Genomic DNA, 18,686 nt, shown 5'->3' on the forward strand with positions numbered 1-18,686 from the left:
TAGAATAGAAGTAGATTAGGAGAGGGAAGAATTGTAAGTATGACTTGTAAATGAGATACTCTTTTCATTGAAGTTATGGTGAAATTTGTTATTTCAACAGGCCTCATGGTTGTACTTCTCAATTTATTTTCATGTTGATTAGATTGAGTGGAGGAATTTGTTGAATGTATTCATGTGGAATCCGCCTAATCCACACCACTGGCCTCTTGTTGCTTGTAAGTGCGCCTTGTGTGGTCAACTAGAATGATATGAGCTTAACTTCGAATCGTTCTACACGCATTGCTTATGCATTAACTTGAATGGTGATCAATGTTTGACGGTATTGATTCGAACATCCTTGAAACGTCCTTAAAAGATTGCACTGAGCTTGTGTCAAATTGTTCAGTTTGATGGTGAGACCTCACTCAGTAGGATTCCATCTAGTCATTCACTCATCTTCCTACATTCAAAGGATTAGAATAGACTCTCTCAAACCCTACCTCTTTTGCTCTCTTTTTATCTTCCAATTGAGTAGATAGAACCTAAGTTCCAGTAAATCAAGCATTCAGGCATTCGAATGTAAGTCCTCTTGTGATTCCAGCATAATCACATCAAACCAATGAGCTTATTTACACGTAGTGACCCTACATTCATGAACCTTGGAGTCTTCTTGAGTGATCCTTAAGCTAATCTTCAGCATCCGAGAGATTTTGTTCAAGAGAGGATAAGATACTTTTGGGTATTTTATTCTGTGTTCGCATGTGCATAAAAAACACATCAACACGTTTATATGTATATCTGCATATATAGATGGATGGATGGATATAGATAGATTAAGTAATCAACAATTACTAGTAAGTAGACCCTATACCAATGTATACAATGATTAGTACATTGCAGAACTTGATGGAAAAGGCAACCACTCCATGAGAAAACTCAATTAACAGCTCCGGCAAATCAATATAAATCCAAATGAGAGGAGGATTTCATACTTATTGAAACCAATAGTACTTCACTATTCATGATATGCTTTGAAAATATATGCAATAGAGAGAAATGATGCAAAGCTGTCTCACAAAGTCTCATAAGGAACCTTGCCTAGCTTCTAGCCTTTAACATTTTCTTCTCCATCCAATCTGAGAGATGCACATCGATAAAATTGACATTTAGAATGGCAAAAGTGTAGACAAGCTGATGATCTAACAGTTATTTGCTCGACTATATTATTTATCTTATCAAATGTATTGCATGTCAGAACCAAGAGGCCAAAACATGAAAATAAAATAAGCTCAAGAAGAAGTAGAGAAAAAGGATAACGCTGAATTCCCTTCACCATCATTAATGGATTTTATTTGGAGGCCTTAATTAGCCACATTATTGGAGAAAAACTACGAATGGCCCTTTGGATAGTGCTAGGGTAAAGAAGCCACATGAGAAAGGAGCGATGAGAATCAAAGTCTAGAGGAGGTTGCTTTCATGAAAGAAGAGGACACCAAAAGATATAAGGATAGTATGAACAGTAAAAAATCAAAGGAAGGTGCTTTCATACTTGGGAGGTCTCAAGGTAGAAAGGCCATGATTGCTGCTCCAATTTACTCAATGGACAGCATTTTTATTTGTTTTATGCATTGCAAGAAGTGGCAATACTACTTATACAGATGCCAACTGTGTCTATACCATAATGAAGACTAGGATCAACAATTCTGTCATGGATTCCACATCAGGAACAGATAAGTTGGACACACTTAACATGCTTTGTTCCTGAAATGATCTGTTTAAAGAATGAGAATCTGTGTTGCATATTTTATGTAAAAGACTAGTCCCTTCTTGGTTTGATGTTTTTTATGACAATATAACTTTCATTTCTTTGCACATATAACCTGACTGCTTTATTAAGCAGGATCAATCACATTCAAGTTCGTTCACCCCTAGGATCCTATCATGTAGGCGCATACTAAAGTATTACATAGAATCAAGAAACAATAGGTACACTGTCTTTTAAATAGAAATTTCCTAGCAACACTTCAGACATGGCAGGAAACAATGGGCCATATCTGGAAAATCAAAATGTTCCAAAAAAGTCCATTTCTGCAACATTTACAGATTGTTTCCGGGTAGTTTTCACCTATTTCTAGGGGATTTCCAACCATTTCCATGATGTCTCCAGCTACTCCACATTTTTTTAATTGTTGCATAAGCAAAAAATTGATATAATGTGTACTATTTTCTACTGAAATATCCACACTATTTTGATTCTGATGGTTCTTAGAAAAATGGCATTTCCCATTTCAAAACTATCAAAAGGTAACTTAAGGTAATGACTTAAACTCGGAGATTAAGCTTTTATAGAATTTGTCTTCTTGGTAGAAACTTTATTCTTTGGCATTATTACCTGTATTATTAAAAGTGTTGGAAGAGAATACGAGGAGAATATATTTTGCAAATCTATGGTAGCCCACTTACTTACCACCAGTTCACCTGACAGCAAAATGCCAATTCCATGACGATCTTTAACTACTACATACATTGAAGCCAATGCAGAAAAAATAGTTATAGAACCAGTAAGGGCCAAGAATAATCTGAACCGCCTGCTTGTGGACTGAAGACATTTTATTATTCCAGTATACTTGATGTAATATAATTCAGGATCATAGGCTTGTAGTAGCATCTCCTTGAATAGTTGCATTTTCAGCTCCTTTATTTGCAAATATGTAGAGTCAAGTAACACAGCAATAAATTATATTTTCATCATATAATTTCACTTGATTTAACTAGACACAACTCTACCTATGCACCATCTGAAATTTAAATGTGTTCAGAAGTAACATAAATAAAAGTGCACTGGAAATATATTTAAAACGACATCAATAAAACAAATGGAATTAGACTTATCTTCAACAAGTAAAAGCTTACTTGTAGATAGCAGACTTTCCAAAACAAGATACAGGCATACAAAAATGTTGTTGTTTGGTACACCCATGATATGCCCTCTGACATACTAATAATCACAATATTTGCTGTTCTATTATTCAAATGAGGCAAAGAAGCAAGGGGAACATCAATGTAGAACCAGCCTTTCTGAAGAATGTAAAGAACGAGAACAGGTGTGAAGAGCTTCAGTAGTTTAGTTGCCCCCCGCTGTGGAAAGAAAAGATGCACTCTGAGATAATTGAAAAATCAACCATTTACCAAAAGATGCACTATACATCATATCACATATTTAAATGCTTAAAAACCACAACCATGTATGAAGTTGCGACAAAATTGAAACATAGTACACCACACAATTCCCTCAAGAGACAAGTCAACTATAACATGAACATGACTGTATGAAATAGTATTACCTGAATAAATTTATTGTATTCCTCACGTATATATACGGTCTCTTCTGCTGCCATATCAAGATACAAAATTCCTTGAATTCCATATTTTCGTGTGGATTGGCTAAAAAATATAAAGGATACAGAAGATATAAGAATTCCAATCACCACCACAAAAGGCTGAAATACAAGCTGCATGCATGCCAAAGGAACTGTCAGATTAAACACTGTTTTTCAAGAGCTGAAACTTCAATAAGTTAATCATTCTCAAACAATTCTATTGGGAATAGGTCCATTTAAAGGACATCCATAAATCATTATCTTTAAAATTGAATAATAGTAAAGAAAATTCATTTTAAAAAAATTAAATTATAAAATATTAAAAAACAATGATACTCACAATTGCCCATAAACAAAATATTAAAATGCCTCATAATTTGCAAAAAAGAAAAGACACATAAATTCATAATTCAATGACTTGTCCAATGTCAATACAATGAAAATTACAGTTAATATTCAATAATCTTCATATTTGTTACATCCCTCTTTTCCAACAGTGGAATTATATCTATTTATGCTTTTGTGATTGGGTAATCAATGACATTATATTTGCCTTCACATGTGGATGAGAACTCTTAATAATTGAAATTGAATATGGAAGTTATTTTGACATTGTTGGTTTTCAAGTATGCAGATATTAAAAAGTTAAGATCAGACTAGCTAGTTTTAATGTAACCAAGTGGATGTAGGATACGCAATGCCCTCAAGAGCAAGAGTATCATCAAGGAGAGGATTGTAGACCTTGGAAAAAGATCAATTTGACAACAAACCTTTAGCTTGGAGATAAGCTCTTATTGTGGTTAGATGTCACGTTGGCTTTAGGGTTCGTCTTACCATCTTGTCAATCAGTGAGTTGACAATCTATCCTTTGTTGTCCCTGGGTAGGGTATTGTGTGTCATCTCTTGTGTTTATTATTATTTAATATAAATAATTGAACCATAATTTATTTTATAAGCATTATCTCATTAACAAGGTTACCAGGAGATAGTGGTACTTGGAGACTAGTACCGGTACTGGTACAACTAATTTTCAAAAAAAGAAGACGAGGAGTATTTCAAGATGCCAATTTATTTTAATATAATTTAATAATTTCTAGAAAATATCATGACATAGAACTTTGAAAATAAGAACAATGGTAAAGTTTAGCGTTAAATTTAAAATTGAACAAAAAATAAAAAATAAAATTGCTTATACTGCTAGTACCATAGCCAATCTAAATGGCATGTGCATCAAGAAGTTTCCGGAGATGTCCTTGGTACCGGAAATGCATCTCCATCTCCGTCGCATCTCAGGGGGTAGGAGACACGCCTCCTAGTAATATACATACATACATACATAGATATATGTATGTATGTATGTATGTATGTATGTACACACATATATATACATATATATATATATATTTATATATGTATATGTATATATATGACATATATATATATATATATATATATATATATATATATATATGTATATTTATATATGTACATATGTATCTATGTATGTATGTATATATGTATCTATGTATGTATGTATGTATGTATGTATACATATATATGTAGCATATATACATTTATATATATGTGTGTATATAATATATATGCACGTAAAACCTTCAGTTGGAAAGTGTACATATGTATATATGTATATATATAAATTAATTTACAATGTATATAATATTATTATGATTAAGTGCTTTTATTTATGAGCTTTGTCTCTTTTAACATACTTTTTATGTAGCGGCTTGAAGCCATAAGCATTGCTTTAATATTGATAGGGTCGGTGGGAGGATGCCACCCTCAACCAGCTCTTTCTAGGCATTGCTATAGCAATGTTCTTGTGGTAGTTTCATTTGTTTGTGCGATCAAATAAGGGAGGCTTTGCTACTTTGATCGGGCTATTCACAAGCGTGGGACCTTGTGCAATGCAATTGAATCTCCGGAGAAGGTCGGCTTCCTTCTCAATCCAAGTGTATGTGTTGAACCAACTCAACACTCTAAATTCTACTTCTAAACCTATCTTAACAGGTTGCAGAGAAAAAGGGAAGAAGGAAATGTTAAAATGAAAGGAGGTGATGCACCAAGATAAGGGATGTTCCTTTCCCCACCCCAAAATGACACAAAGAACCAATCGAAATACCCTAGAGATGCACAAACTTCAATTGCATGAATGACCCCAAACGCATGTACGGAGGTTAGAGTTTGTTGAATGTCAATGGGGAGAAGGTTTCCCACAAGTCACACCAAGAAACAAGTTAACACAGCATACACATGAGAGAAAGCCACAAAACATAAACTTATAAAGAAGGTAAGGAATCATACAGAACATGCATAAGTTGAAGAGAGGCAAGAATGATGATTTCAATTCATTCTTAGGCCAATGGCCAAACTTACAGTTGCAAAAATGCAAGAAAATATACAAATCTTGAAGAGAGAAAGATCATAAAGTAGCTCAAGCTAGCAAGGGGAGAACCCTTTACAATGAGGCTTAACAGCCTATATATAGCAAACTGGTCACAGAGAAGTGACCACTGGTCAAAGAGGGGAAGCCTTGACCCTAGCATACGCAAAGGAATGTCAGTCCGGGAAGGTAGGGAAGTGTACGGAGCAACATGGGTGTGCGTGCAAGAAACCCATCCATACCCTAACAAGGCAATTCTAAGAAGAAAAGTACTTCTAGAAGGTGGATTGTCTGACATTCCAAAGTCAAAGTATACAAACCTAATATGAAGACCATCAAATAACCATAAATAAGCATGGCCTTGGACTCCACTTGATGGCAATCCTACGAAAAACATTAAATGCGCCCTTGTAGCTCCATAAATCAAAGTAGATAAGTCATAGGAGTTGGTGGAGCATTAAAAGCCTTGAGTGTTGATCATGCCATCTGGAAGTGTTGATGTCACCGGAGATCAGATGTCGATCCTTCAAGAAAACACTGCAAAGGGAGAGGAGGCGAGATCCCCAAAGTCCAAAGGCAGGAGAGGGAGGAGATAAGAGGATCCAAAATTTTGGGGTTTGAAGAGACAGTATACCTCTTCCCAAAATGGGGGTAGACTAGTTCCCTGCATTCTGTAAACCAAAAGCAAAGGGAAGTCCGGATTATTGAGTTCAGGGAGACAATCTACTCCTTTAGCATACCTCTTCCCAAAAGGGAACGAGTAGACTAGTTCCCCACATTTCATAATCAGGAACGAAAAGGAAGTCCGGGTTACAGAATTCATGTTACAGAGTCCGAGGAGATAGTATACCTCTTCCTCTTCCCAAAAAGGAAGAGGTAGATTGGTTCCCCGCATTCCGTAATACGGAAGGAAAGGGAAGTTTGGGTTACAAAGTCCAAGGAAACAATATACCTCTTCCCAAAAGGGAAGGGGTAGACTGGTTCCCCTCATTCTGTAATCTGAAAGGAAAGGGAAGTTCGGGTTATGGAGTCCGAAGAGACAATATACCTCTTTCAAAAAGGGAAGGGGTGGACTGGTTCCCCACATTCCGTAATCCGGAAGGAAAGGGAAGTCTGGATTACAAAGTCTAAGGAAATAGTAGACCTCTTCCCAAAAGGGAAGGGGTAGACTGGTTCCCCGCATTCCATAATCCAAAAGGAAAGGGAAGTCCAAGTTACAAAGTCCAAGGAGACAATATACCTCTTCCCAAAAGTGAAGGGGTAAACCGATTCCCTGCATTCTGTAATCGGGAAGGAAAGGGAAGTCTGAGTTAAGGAGTCCGAGGAGACAGTATACCTCTTCCCAAAAGGGAAGGGGTAGACTGGTTCCCTGCATTCCGTAATCCAAACGAAAAGGGAAGTTTGGGTTACGGAGTCCGAGAAGACAGTATACCTCTTCCCAAATGTTGGGGATGTTGGAGGTGGACGTGCAGAGGACATGCATGTGGCCGAGAGAGCAAAGAAAGCACCGGAACATTGCAGTCAAAACAATCCACCCAAGTTCGACACACAAGGGGGTAGGCAGGTGAGAAAGATGGTGACTCCTCCAGTGAGTCTGAAAGTGGATCAACAGAAACTGTCAAAGTTCACAGGGAAGGAATAAGGGGATCCTATGAGGCACTGCAAGACATTCTAAACCATTTGGTTGGCAAGCAGTCAGTTAGATAAAGAATGCTAGTTGAGGACATTTCTCACAATGTTACAGGGAATAGCCATTGACTAGTTTTCAAAGTTGGAAGATAAACACATAGAATCCTGGGATAGCCTAAAGACGACATTCCACAAGGAATTTAAACTCCTAAGGGATGACAATGAAATTGTGGCTGAAATTTATAACACCAAACAAGGAAAGCATGAGAACGTACAATCATAGGCTCAAGGAGTTACAGGATAAGATGGAGAACCAGCCAACCGACAGGATGAAGAAGAGGTGGTTCATTAAGGGATTCATCCATTCGTTGAGAAAGAAAATGAAAGGGGTATCTTTGTCATTGTACATCAATGCGTATAATCGAACGATGGACATTGAGAGTAAATCCAAAACATCTTGGGGAAAAAAAAAGATTGAGGACAACGAGAGGACTGACAGCAACATCAACAAAGAATACAAAACAGTTTGGGCCCTTTGACGGGATATGTTGAGAATGATGAAAGAATTGAAAGCTGAGAAAGGGACCAATAAAGAAAGTAATGAACTATGATGTATTGAGTATGAAATTGAGGGGCACATGAAAGGTAATTGTCCTAAAAAGATGTTATGTGAGATTTGTCAAGTGATGGGTGATTCAATAAAGGAGTGTCCATATAATTTGAAGACTAGAAGTACACAAGTACTCTTCACATAGGGAGAGTCTACTGTATTGAAACCACAAAATGTATTGCCAAGCAGTTATGGAAATCAACGAGGGTGAAATCAAATACAGTACAACTAAAAAGGACATCCTATCACACAATGCCAACAATGTAGTGAATGGGGACATTTTGCAAGAGACTGCTAGAATAAGAAAGACAACGTACAATTATTGTGCAAATGGTGTGGACCAAGTGAACATGAAGACACCAACTGCCCAAAGAAAAAGGGTATTAATATGTTGGACACGGAGGAACAAGATGAAGCAGTTCTAGTGATCACAAGAACACAGATGAAGAAGGCGATGTACTTGGACCCATGTACAGAGAAGGAACAACTCCAAGAAGCTAAGAAGAAGTAGAACAAATGCTGGCAAAGGAACGAATAACCTCCAACAGAACTACAAGTAAGTCATTGTGATCAAAGCCAAAGAAGAACACAGTTTGGTAGGTGCTACAGACAACCATACCCATCAAGGTGACAAACCTTCAAAATATGCCACAACTAAGAGTGGCAATTACCAACATGGTCAATGACAACATAGTTGGCCAAAACCAATGTAAGCCACAAGAGGAATGGACAATGAAATCACCACCTTGAAAACAACCAGGTCATTCATCCCATGTTGTTGACGGTGAGCATTGGGGGAAAGTCAATCGTTGTCGAGATGGAAATAATGGGGAAGAATTTGACAAACTCCATTGTCGATGGAGGCTCAAGAATAAACGTACTACCAAAAAATACTTGGAAATGCCTCAGAAGACCAACACTCTAGCAGTCGACCTTCCTCTTGGTAGGTGCCAACTAGCACGACATTAAGCCATTGGGAACATTGATGGCACAAAAAGTGGATCAGGGCACAACAATTTGATTTGGACTTCATACTCATCCCCTTGCAGAATAAGGCATATAATGCACTCCTCGGGAGAGTATGGTTGATTGCTACCAAGGCAAATCACAATTGGAAGTGGAACACGCTCTCGATCAAGGGTAAAGGAAGGAAGTAGGTCATCGACCTGAGAAATCAGGTGGTGAGTGAGGAGTTGACATCTACCAAATCAGAGTCCAAAGACAAAGAACCAAGTATGGACAAAGGAAGGAAAGACATGGAACCAAATGATGAAGGGATGCTCGAGTTGGAAGATTGTTCTAAGGATGAAACAAATTCTCTCTGTGGCCTATTTCATAGGCCAATGGAGGACTATGAGGTATTTATGTCAATGTGTAATTTTCTTGAAGCCATAACTCTCGGTGAAGAGCAATCGATAAAAGCATGTAAAGGTATGAATGATAAATCTGACAGTATGAAAAGAAAAATATGTAATGTGGAGAGTACATATACTTGTCAAGAAAAATCAACTTCACGGGAAATTTACGAGGAAAGAAAAAGAAAATTAGAAAATGATAATATGAAGAAAAAAAAGATGCCAAATAATAATAAAATATCAAATGTCAGGGAAACTTATGAGAAGACCAATTATAATACTCCCAATTTCCTCGTACAACAATTTCAAGTTGCACCCGTAAGACAATCTCATGTTGCACCCATACAGCCTTCTTACTATTCTACACAATGTAATGTCCCTTGTCAATTCTGATATTAAACTTCGGATTTCTCTTGGCTTAGATATTCTGTCAAACACTTGTCTAACCAAGGCTAGCTTGCTGTCCTTAATTTTCAGTGTGGTATAAGGGGCATTGCATGCTAAATTTTAATGAAGTTCATTCATAAATAACTTGAAAAGTGGAGTGTGATGACCCAGTAATGTAGAGACAGCAAACAATAACAATTAAAGCTCTCCATCGTGAATAACTATGAACTGGCATTTTGTCAAATAGATGATATACAACCTCAGAAAATGATTATACAATATGCAGCCACAAAATTCCTTAAACTTTATTCAAAATGCCAACTCAATGTGCGACTACATGATCACACATGGATTGATAACAATAACTATGTCTCAGGTTTTCTGAGGACAATGGCACTCATAAACTCATGCACATCAACTGAAATGATCAAGAAATAATGGTATCTTATGAACCTGTTATGGATCGCCTAGGAGAGGTGATGATGAGACAAGCAATATCCTCCTTCAAGGTGCAAATCGTGATCCTTCTATGTCGGCCTGCAACTGTGAATGGAAGTCTGAGATGTCAATGTAGATGGCAGTAAATAAGCTCCAAACTATCTCCAAGCTGATCAGTCCCAATGCTAGATGAAGGCACCTCACTGAATTGTGAGTCTCAAAGCTCATGCAAGAAGATATAGCCCAAATCGAAGGTTTCTATGCTCAGGTCCGTTTTCTGATCCACACTGAAATATGTCTTCAAACATGTGCCAAAGTTCCTACAAAATGTTCCATAGGAACTGCCTTGCTTCCAAGATGATGTCGCTATCCTCCAAGATGGAAATTGGAGCTCAAAGAAGATGTAGTAATCAAAATCGTGGGAAGGTCGAAGTCTGCAGCAAACTGATAAATGTCTGCAACTTAGCTCATTTCACCGCCAAATACACCCAAAGCATATCGCCTTCTTCCCTAGGCAATATCGCTTCCCACAAACATATGAAAGCTTGCCTCTAGCATGACCCTAGAACAAATTAATGGCGGTATGTAGGTCTGAGGCAAACTTCTCAAGTCTGATATAATAACTCCATAAGCTCAATGTGAAGAACTGAGTGCTCCTCACCCACAAAGCAACCCTTCCGAGGATCTTTCACCTCCTCAATTATGCTGATCGAAGGGAGGTATCGTTCCCTAGGATCTATTCTACGGACAACCCTCGGTCCCACAACTCAAATCAAGAGATAACCGAACAACCGATGCCCATCCCTCCATTTCCCTCTTCTATTTATTCTTTTCATAACCCATCATAAGATTCCTTCTAGAAGAGGGTAGGTACACTTTATTATTTTTAAGTGACTTTTTAATTATTTTATTTTTTACTTAAGTCACATTATTAATTTAATAAAATATAAAGTCATCTCAAGTGTGATTTTAAATAAATATAATGAGACAACTTATATAATATTAAATTAAATAAATTTCCTCCTTATTTCCCCTCAAACAATTCCAGGCTAAAATCGGAGACATTACAATCTGCCCCTCCTGAAATTGCTTGTCCCCAAGCAATCACAGCTGCAAGGAACTCTTCCCCCACCTAGATCCCACGGAAAACTCTGTGTAATGTCCCTGTGAACACCACACAACTGCTGCACTATTACCGGAATACGCTGAATCAAATCAATAACCTCATCATGTGCTACAGGAGTGCAAATCTCATGAGGTAGCAAATCAGGTGGTTGATCCTTCTTGCCCCCAAACTTTGCTGAAAGTAAGACATCAAATAAATCATCCACCACTTGTATCCTTGAATTATGTATATGAAGTATGTCATGCACATGAGGATCCAAAGTGACACTGTAGAGACTCCTCACTATATATACTTCTGAATTTCCTTGTGGGAAACCTGTATGAAGTTCTGATACACTAGAAGAAGAATCCCCGTTATCACTGTCGGGAGAATGATCCACATTCCAATCATAGAGTGGATTGTCTAACAGCCATGTAGTATCAATCTCAAACAAGGGATTGTCCATCAACTCAAGCTTCTCCTACATAATCACATAATTCCTTTTCCTGCTTTTCCCACTACAAAAAGACATAGAATGCAAGCTCCTGTCAACTATTCCCCTCAATACATGAGTCCTATCATTCAATTCAAACTTCATTTCCATCTTAAGCACATTGAGGGTAAATACTCCAATGTTTTGGAGCCATTTCATGCCCAAGACTACATCCACTGCACCCATTTTAACTACATAGAAATCAGCATGCAACTCATAATCATTCAGCTGCAAAGTAAGATTACCTATCCGTTTGGTGCACATGAGGGTATAACCATCTACAACTCTGACTCTAAATCCGTTGAAGTCCTCTGTCTACAACCTGCATCTAATCACAAATCCCTCATCAATAAAGTTACATGATGCTCCAGTGTCTAAGAGTGCAATGCAACGCTGCCCATTGACTGTTCCTCAGAATCTGAAGGTAACCTCATCCTGCTCATCAGCAAACAAGGCCATGGGAGAAAGATCCCCATCCAGCTCAAACTCTCCTAAAACGGCTGGTTGATTCGAATTTTCAGAATCAGGATCCTCATAGTATACCCACATTGCACGATTTGCCTTACCCTTAGGTCTTAAGGGGCAATCATGCTCCCTGCTATAAGGCTCCTTGCACCAAAAGAATAATTTCCTTCTCCTTAGATCTTCTCGTGTCTCCTCATCCATCATAGGTGCTGATTTCTTTTTCTTTTCAACAAGTTGTTGAGGACTCTCCTGGCTAGTAGAAGGAGTTTCCTTATGATAACTTTTGTTTCTAGGCGTTGTGAACTCCATGCTCCTTGCTTTCTTCATTGCTTCTTGTAGTATAGGATGGTCAAAGGCTTTCAACCATCCTCTGAGTGGCTCCATTAATGCTTCCATGAATAAGACAACCAACCTCCTTTCACTAATGCTAGGCACCATAACGGATAATCTCTAAAAATCAGCAACATAAGTATCAAGAGTCCCGGAATGTTGCTTTAATTGCGCTAATTCACGAAAGCTAACTTCAGGATCCTTGACATCAAACCTTTCAATCAATTTATCAGTAAACTCAGCATACGTGGTAATGAGATTGTGTCCAAGTGTGATCAAACCATCGTACCACCACTCATGGGCAGCCCCTTCCAAATGTAAGGTAGTGTTGATGTGTGTTTTATGCACATAACATTTCAGAATAAAATACCAAGGTAATTTACCCTCTCTTGAACAAAATCGCCTCAAATGCTAAGGCTAAGATCAACTAAAATGATTCCACGGTTTCTACATGTTAGGTCTTGACGAGTGGGTAACTCAATGGTCAATGTGAATTGTTGTGTTCACTTGGGGACTTACACAAATGTTCGAATTAAGTTCATTGATCGTGAATATGGAATAGGTGTGCTAACAACTTAAGATATGGCAATGTAGTTCTGGACTTAATTCTTACTAAACTTACTAAAAAAGGGGGCAAAAAGAATAGGGTTCAGGAAATCTATTCTAAGCCTAGGAATGTAGGAAATGATGAACAAATTTAGTGGAATCGAACTAGGCAAGGTCTCACAAACAAGTTTTGACACGAGCTTAGTGCAATCATCCAAAGTATACATATTGATTTTCAAACTATTACCATCAAGCATTGACACCATCCAAGTTGATGTATATCAAGGGATGTATAATAATTGAAGTTAAGTTTGCTTAATTTTCCAGTTGACCACGCACAGCGCACTTACCAACGGCAAGAGGCTAGTGGTATGGATTAAGGATTCCACACAAATATACTCAACAAATCTTCCATTCAATCTAATAAACATGAAAACAAATTCTAATCTAACTTGGAGGAATTGAGAACCATGAATGCAAAACAACATTTGAAAGACAAAATCACCATCAAGTCGAACAATGATTTATATTCAAATAGTTGCAGCATATACCAGCAATTCTACAAAAACTCTCCCTTACAAATGAGAGACAATGAGGTATATATAGAGTCTCATACAAAATGGATGGCCAAGATTAAAACTAAATCAAGGGCCAAGATCATGCCAACAAAACCCTAGAATTGCCCTAATTAGGGTTTACATCAAAAATGGTGCCACCAACATATGGCCCAATAGAAAGATACCTAGTCATCAAATAGGGAATCTTCTAGAAGATTTCATCCTACATCTCTCTCTCTCCTAGCATACTCCAAGAATCTAGCCAATACAGAATCTAATTCCTCCATGGAAATGCTGATTAAGGTATCCTGTTGTAAATCAATCACATCCAATGCATCCGAGCAAGCATCCAAACTGTTCTCCCAATCTAGCATGACCTTCCGCGAACTATGAACATGAATCAACAAAGAGACCAACTCATCTATCTGACTCTTCTTCAAACAGTCTAACTGACAAAAATGCATTTCACCTTGTCTCTTAATTTTGCTAAGTGTAAAACACTAGCCCCACTGACATCAACACCCAATAATTCCTCAATTGAGGCAAGGATCTTCAACTGAATATCATGAATTGATCCTTCCATCTCTGTACAACTCAATTGGGCACTCTCATAAGTTGATTTGGTCATGGCCAATTGGTGCAGGAGCACCTAGTGAAGCTCATGGAGCACTTCATCAAATTTTGGTTTGGAATGGCCTATGTTGGTCTCAATTGAATAATGGACTTGTTGTATGTCCAAAGGGTGTGTTTAGTGTTTTTAAGTGTCCTTTGTGTCTTAGTTTTGTTGTTTGTGGAGTTTTGGTCTATTTTTGACCTTTTATGCCTTGTAAGCCTAGAATGGGCAAAATATGGGAAAATGGTCAAAATGCCTTATAAAGCCTTGTTAGGCATTGAAATATGTTTGTGTGGTTCTAGTAAACCATTTCACATGGTGGAGTTAAGTCTATTTGGCTCACAAGTCAAAAATGCTCATTGTACCAAAAATTGTCAATGTTGTCAAGCAACATTTTGACAATATTTGGAAAATTTGTAAAAATAAGGAAAAAGGTGGTTATTGGTCTGTACCTGGGCATGATTTGGGTGGTGAGTGACTATTTAAAGCCTCACACAACTTTGTATCAGGTTGGCATTCGAAAAAAAGAACAACTCAATACAAAAACTAATAATTTTTGTCCTTTTTCTTGCATTGTTTTTGCTCCATATGCTATAGCAGTCCGTACTTCCTGAGCATTTGTTCGTACTGTTTTCATTTGGGAAATTGTGTCATGTTGTGTTGAAGCTTTTTCATTTGGGTTCATGTGTTGGTGTGGAGTTTTGGCATTGTAGCAAAATTATTTTGTTTAGCCCTGTTCTCGGTTGAGTAAAGATTTGGCTTCAATAATGGAAGCAACTTAATTTTCTTTGGCTCTTTCTCCATGGCCTCTGAAAGTCAAGTTGATGTACATAGCCTTCTTGTACATACAAGGTTTTGTTTGTTGGCAAAGACAAAGAGAATGGTTTTTGTTGCTTACTAGGCGAGCTCCTATAGCCCGGCTAGTGAACCTTCATGGTGTAAAACAAATTTTCTTTGCAAACCCCCACCAAGTGGACCTCATTTTGGTTTCCTAAGGTGGATTGAAGTTTGGAAAGAGATTTTAGACCAGATGGAAGGATGTTTCAGTGAATAGTCAGTTGGAAATGCATTTTGAGTAGCCGAAGTGTTGAAATACAATGGTTTTTGAGCACTTTTCCTCTTGAAACTTGGTTGCACATCAAGTGTTTGACTTTATGCTTGCAGGGCAGGAAGTTGGAAGGCTTCCTAATGTTGTTACGGACCTTCTCAAAAGATTCGGTGGTCTGAAGAAGAGTTTGCAACGGTGATAAGGTGTTAGAAGACTTGAAACCCTTGTTTTTAGGCACATTTATAGGACAGCAATTGTACGGTCCTATCAAACCTCCTCATAGCAAAAATTTGAAAGATCTCCATAAAGGGTATCCATAAATGCAAGGGTTTTGTGAAGTGTTTTGGAAATTTGTGGAGTTATAAGCATTTTGGTAGTCTCGGAGGGTTAATTGGGGCTCTTTCCTTGTAGCCCTATTTTGAGCTTTTCTTCAAATTGGATAAGAAGATAATTGAATAGATCACCAAACCAAGTTGAATTGAGCGTAAAAGAATGTTAGTTGATGTCCTAGACCTCCTGCAATTGGTGAGTGTTTTGGGTGATTGGAGTTAAAAGTAGCAAAGTCTCTCCTTTGTGAGACTTGAGAGCAACTTTGAATGAAAACAAGAACTCACATGGTAGGAAAATCTCAGGGTTGGTATGAAGCATAGAGCAGGAAAACATCAAAGGAACAGTACCTAAACAAGTGACAAAACCTTCAACAATTACCCTTGAGGAAACTTGCAAACTAAAATTGATTACAAACACACAATTTGGGCCAATTTTTGAGTATCTCCCTATCACCAATGAACAGTACCAGCCATGGAAATCATATCTATCTCCACTGTGCACAACATTCTCCCTGATTAGTGTGGACTAGGATATCTTCTTCAAATCTCTGAGGCGTGGAATAGTCTTCTCCTGAATAGGCCTGAATTCTTCATAAACTCCCTCCAAATACTAGATTCTGAACATGATCCCTGTTGTCCTGTCAAATGCCTAGACAAACTGAGTAAGGAAATCATCCGCTTGTTTCCTTGTACTTTCAATCCACTTCTCCCCTCCAAGAGTGTATCTCTCGCTACCTCATAGTGTGAATGTAGTCCATGATCAACTGCAATAGGGGAAATAAGGGTGGGATTCTCAAGCCTTATCCCTGTAATGTATTCTCTAAGTCTGATATTCTCTTCTTTATACTTCTCCTTCTCTTAAATCTCTCTATCCAATCTCACGTTGATTGCCCTAAGGTTATCACCAACCTCCTGAAATTCCTGCTCTCTTGTAGTACGGCCAAGGGCAACTGAAGTAATCTAGAAATCCATGGGAGTAGCAAAGTCTGCCATCACACCTGCAAAAGGAACAGCCACCTGCACAATCCGCATTCATGTCTCATCTCTAGCTATGTGCAACAAAATCTCAGCTCTCTTAGGCTCTTTCTCCTTATTGCTTCTAGCTAAGTAGTCATCAATGTCATCAATAGGCTGTACCTCTGTCATTTTCTTACTTTTCTCCATACTCTTCATCAACCAATCAGGAATAACGACCATCTCCATACCATCATCGAGACACATCTCTTGATCAAGCCCTCTCAATGTCAAGATAACATCATCATCATCATCATCATCATCAGGACTATTCCTGGTCAAATCATATACATCTTTTCCCATACTAACCTCCATAAGGACAATAGGGGATCCCGACTGATCATCATCCTCATTAGGTGGAGCAGATGTCACTGTGGCATGTAAATCCTGAATATTCTTTGGTAGTATCACTGTGTTGGAACATTGCTTAGTCTCCTTGTTTTGTTCTGCCATTTCAACTTCCTTAATTGATGAGAAACTGAGAGGTGGAGAAGGAATGATAGGTGAAGAAATGGTAGTCTTTTGTTTCTTCTTCTTGACCTCCTCAATCTTCTTCCCTCTAGCCTTGACTTCTCTTGGTGTGTTCTTCCTTCTCTTGGGATCTTGACTCTCCTCATCCGCACGAATCCTAACATCACTAATAGTCCTCTGATCATCTTCGGAAGCAGATTCCTCCTATTTCATCTTTTCATAAGTGAAGGTGACACCCATATCAACTAACTTATTCATCTGAATATCCACCCATGCTCGGAAGAAACTCAAGACCTCTCTCATCAATACATTCAAATCTATTTCCTCTGACTCTGACCAATTAGGCAATAAGATTGCCTTCTTCATTTCATTTTCATACTGTGGGTGCGTATGATCCCTGTTATCTAACACTTGATCAAGAATGAGGAAAAGTCCACACTTCCTCATGAAATCCACTGACATTCTGGACCACATTCATCTCTTTACTGTCTGCTCATCCATCAAGTTGGCCCAATAATCTTCTATGTCTACCTTGTGGATGAAATTTTCTCCCCTGATCCTTCCAATTTTCTTATCTGGATCAAACCTTTCTCTTCTCTTATATGCTGCAAATCGATAGAATGCAAGCTCCTCGCTCACAATGTTGGCTGCTAGGGCAGACTGGCAAACCTCCAATGTTTTCCCAACTAAAATAGGGAATGTCAAGCTTGTCCTATGCTTCTTTTTTTGAATAGAATCAAACTCCAGAAGTTGTCTCACCACTTCCAACAAAATCATTAAGTCAAAAGGATACCTAGGAAGCCTGTAGGGTTCGGATTGGAACCCATGAATCCTAAGGTATGTGAAAGTGGGAAACTGAATATACCACGATCCATATTTCTCTATCAGCTTCGTTGCCTCCTTGGACTCCACCTTGCAACATCTGCGTGATATACATTGTGAATACATCATTCACTTATAATCTTCAATTCTATACATGTTCAGTTGTGGATAGCATTCATAACTCCTGAATTGTCCTTGTCCATTCCTGACTTCACCTCTGCATATCAATCCTTTGTATGTAACAAACCATGCAAGCAAGTACACCAAGTAGGAAGTCATGGCGAATGACTTGGACCGCTCCACATTCCTCAACTGAAAGTCCATATTGTCACTTATGATTCTAGACCAATTTATCAATGTTCCTTTTAGACAATCCTAGATGAAATAGAACATCCATCCATCGTATATTGCACCCTGCGGCATCCCCATCACTCGGTTAAGCAGGAATACTAAATCACTATATTCCTCTTTAAAGTCTGTGCACATAAGTGTCTTGGGAGCCTTGGAATGATGAGTTCTAGGCTCAATCATCCACTCCTTGTTCACCACGGTCTTGCACGCATCCATCTTCATCGTATATCGGTCTTCATATTCATCTTTGGTTATATCCTTCATGTCTACTCCACGTGGAATTCCAAACACCTCAGCAATCGCATCCTCAGCAAGGGGGGCAATGACGGCACCCTTAGGAGTCTTGATCATTCGGGAGCGAGG

At 38.2% G+C, this 18,686-nt stretch overlaps 1 protein-coding gene across 3 annotated transcripts in view; it reads right to left on the reverse strand.

Moving 5' to 3' along the window:
- Positions 1-18,686, reverse strand: part of LOC131048456 (uncharacterized) — a 144,035-nt gene that overhangs the window by 95,655 nt on the left and 29,694 nt on the right. For 2 of the 3 annotated variants that reach the window (XM_057982406.2, XM_057982405.2), the window contains 3 exons: positions 3,324-3,491; positions 2,893-3,117; positions 2,447-2,674 (listed from right to left, as the gene is read on the reverse strand). In XM_057982406.2, the coding sequence (XP_057838389.1) occupies positions 2,447-2,674; positions 2,893-3,117; positions 3,324-3,491 (621 nt within the window). The remainder of the gene's footprint in view (positions 1-2,446; positions 2,675-2,892; positions 3,118-3,323; positions 3,492-18,686) is intronic. The other variant, XM_057982407.2, reaches the window with a different exon arrangement.

The sequence above is a fragment of the Cryptomeria japonica genome, chromosome 7 (assembly GCF_030272615.1).
Source record: "Cryptomeria japonica chromosome 7, Sugi_1.0, whole genome shotgun sequence".
Classification (NCBI taxonomy): Eukaryota; Viridiplantae; Streptophyta; class Pinopsida; order Cupressales; family Cupressaceae; genus Cryptomeria; species Cryptomeria japonica.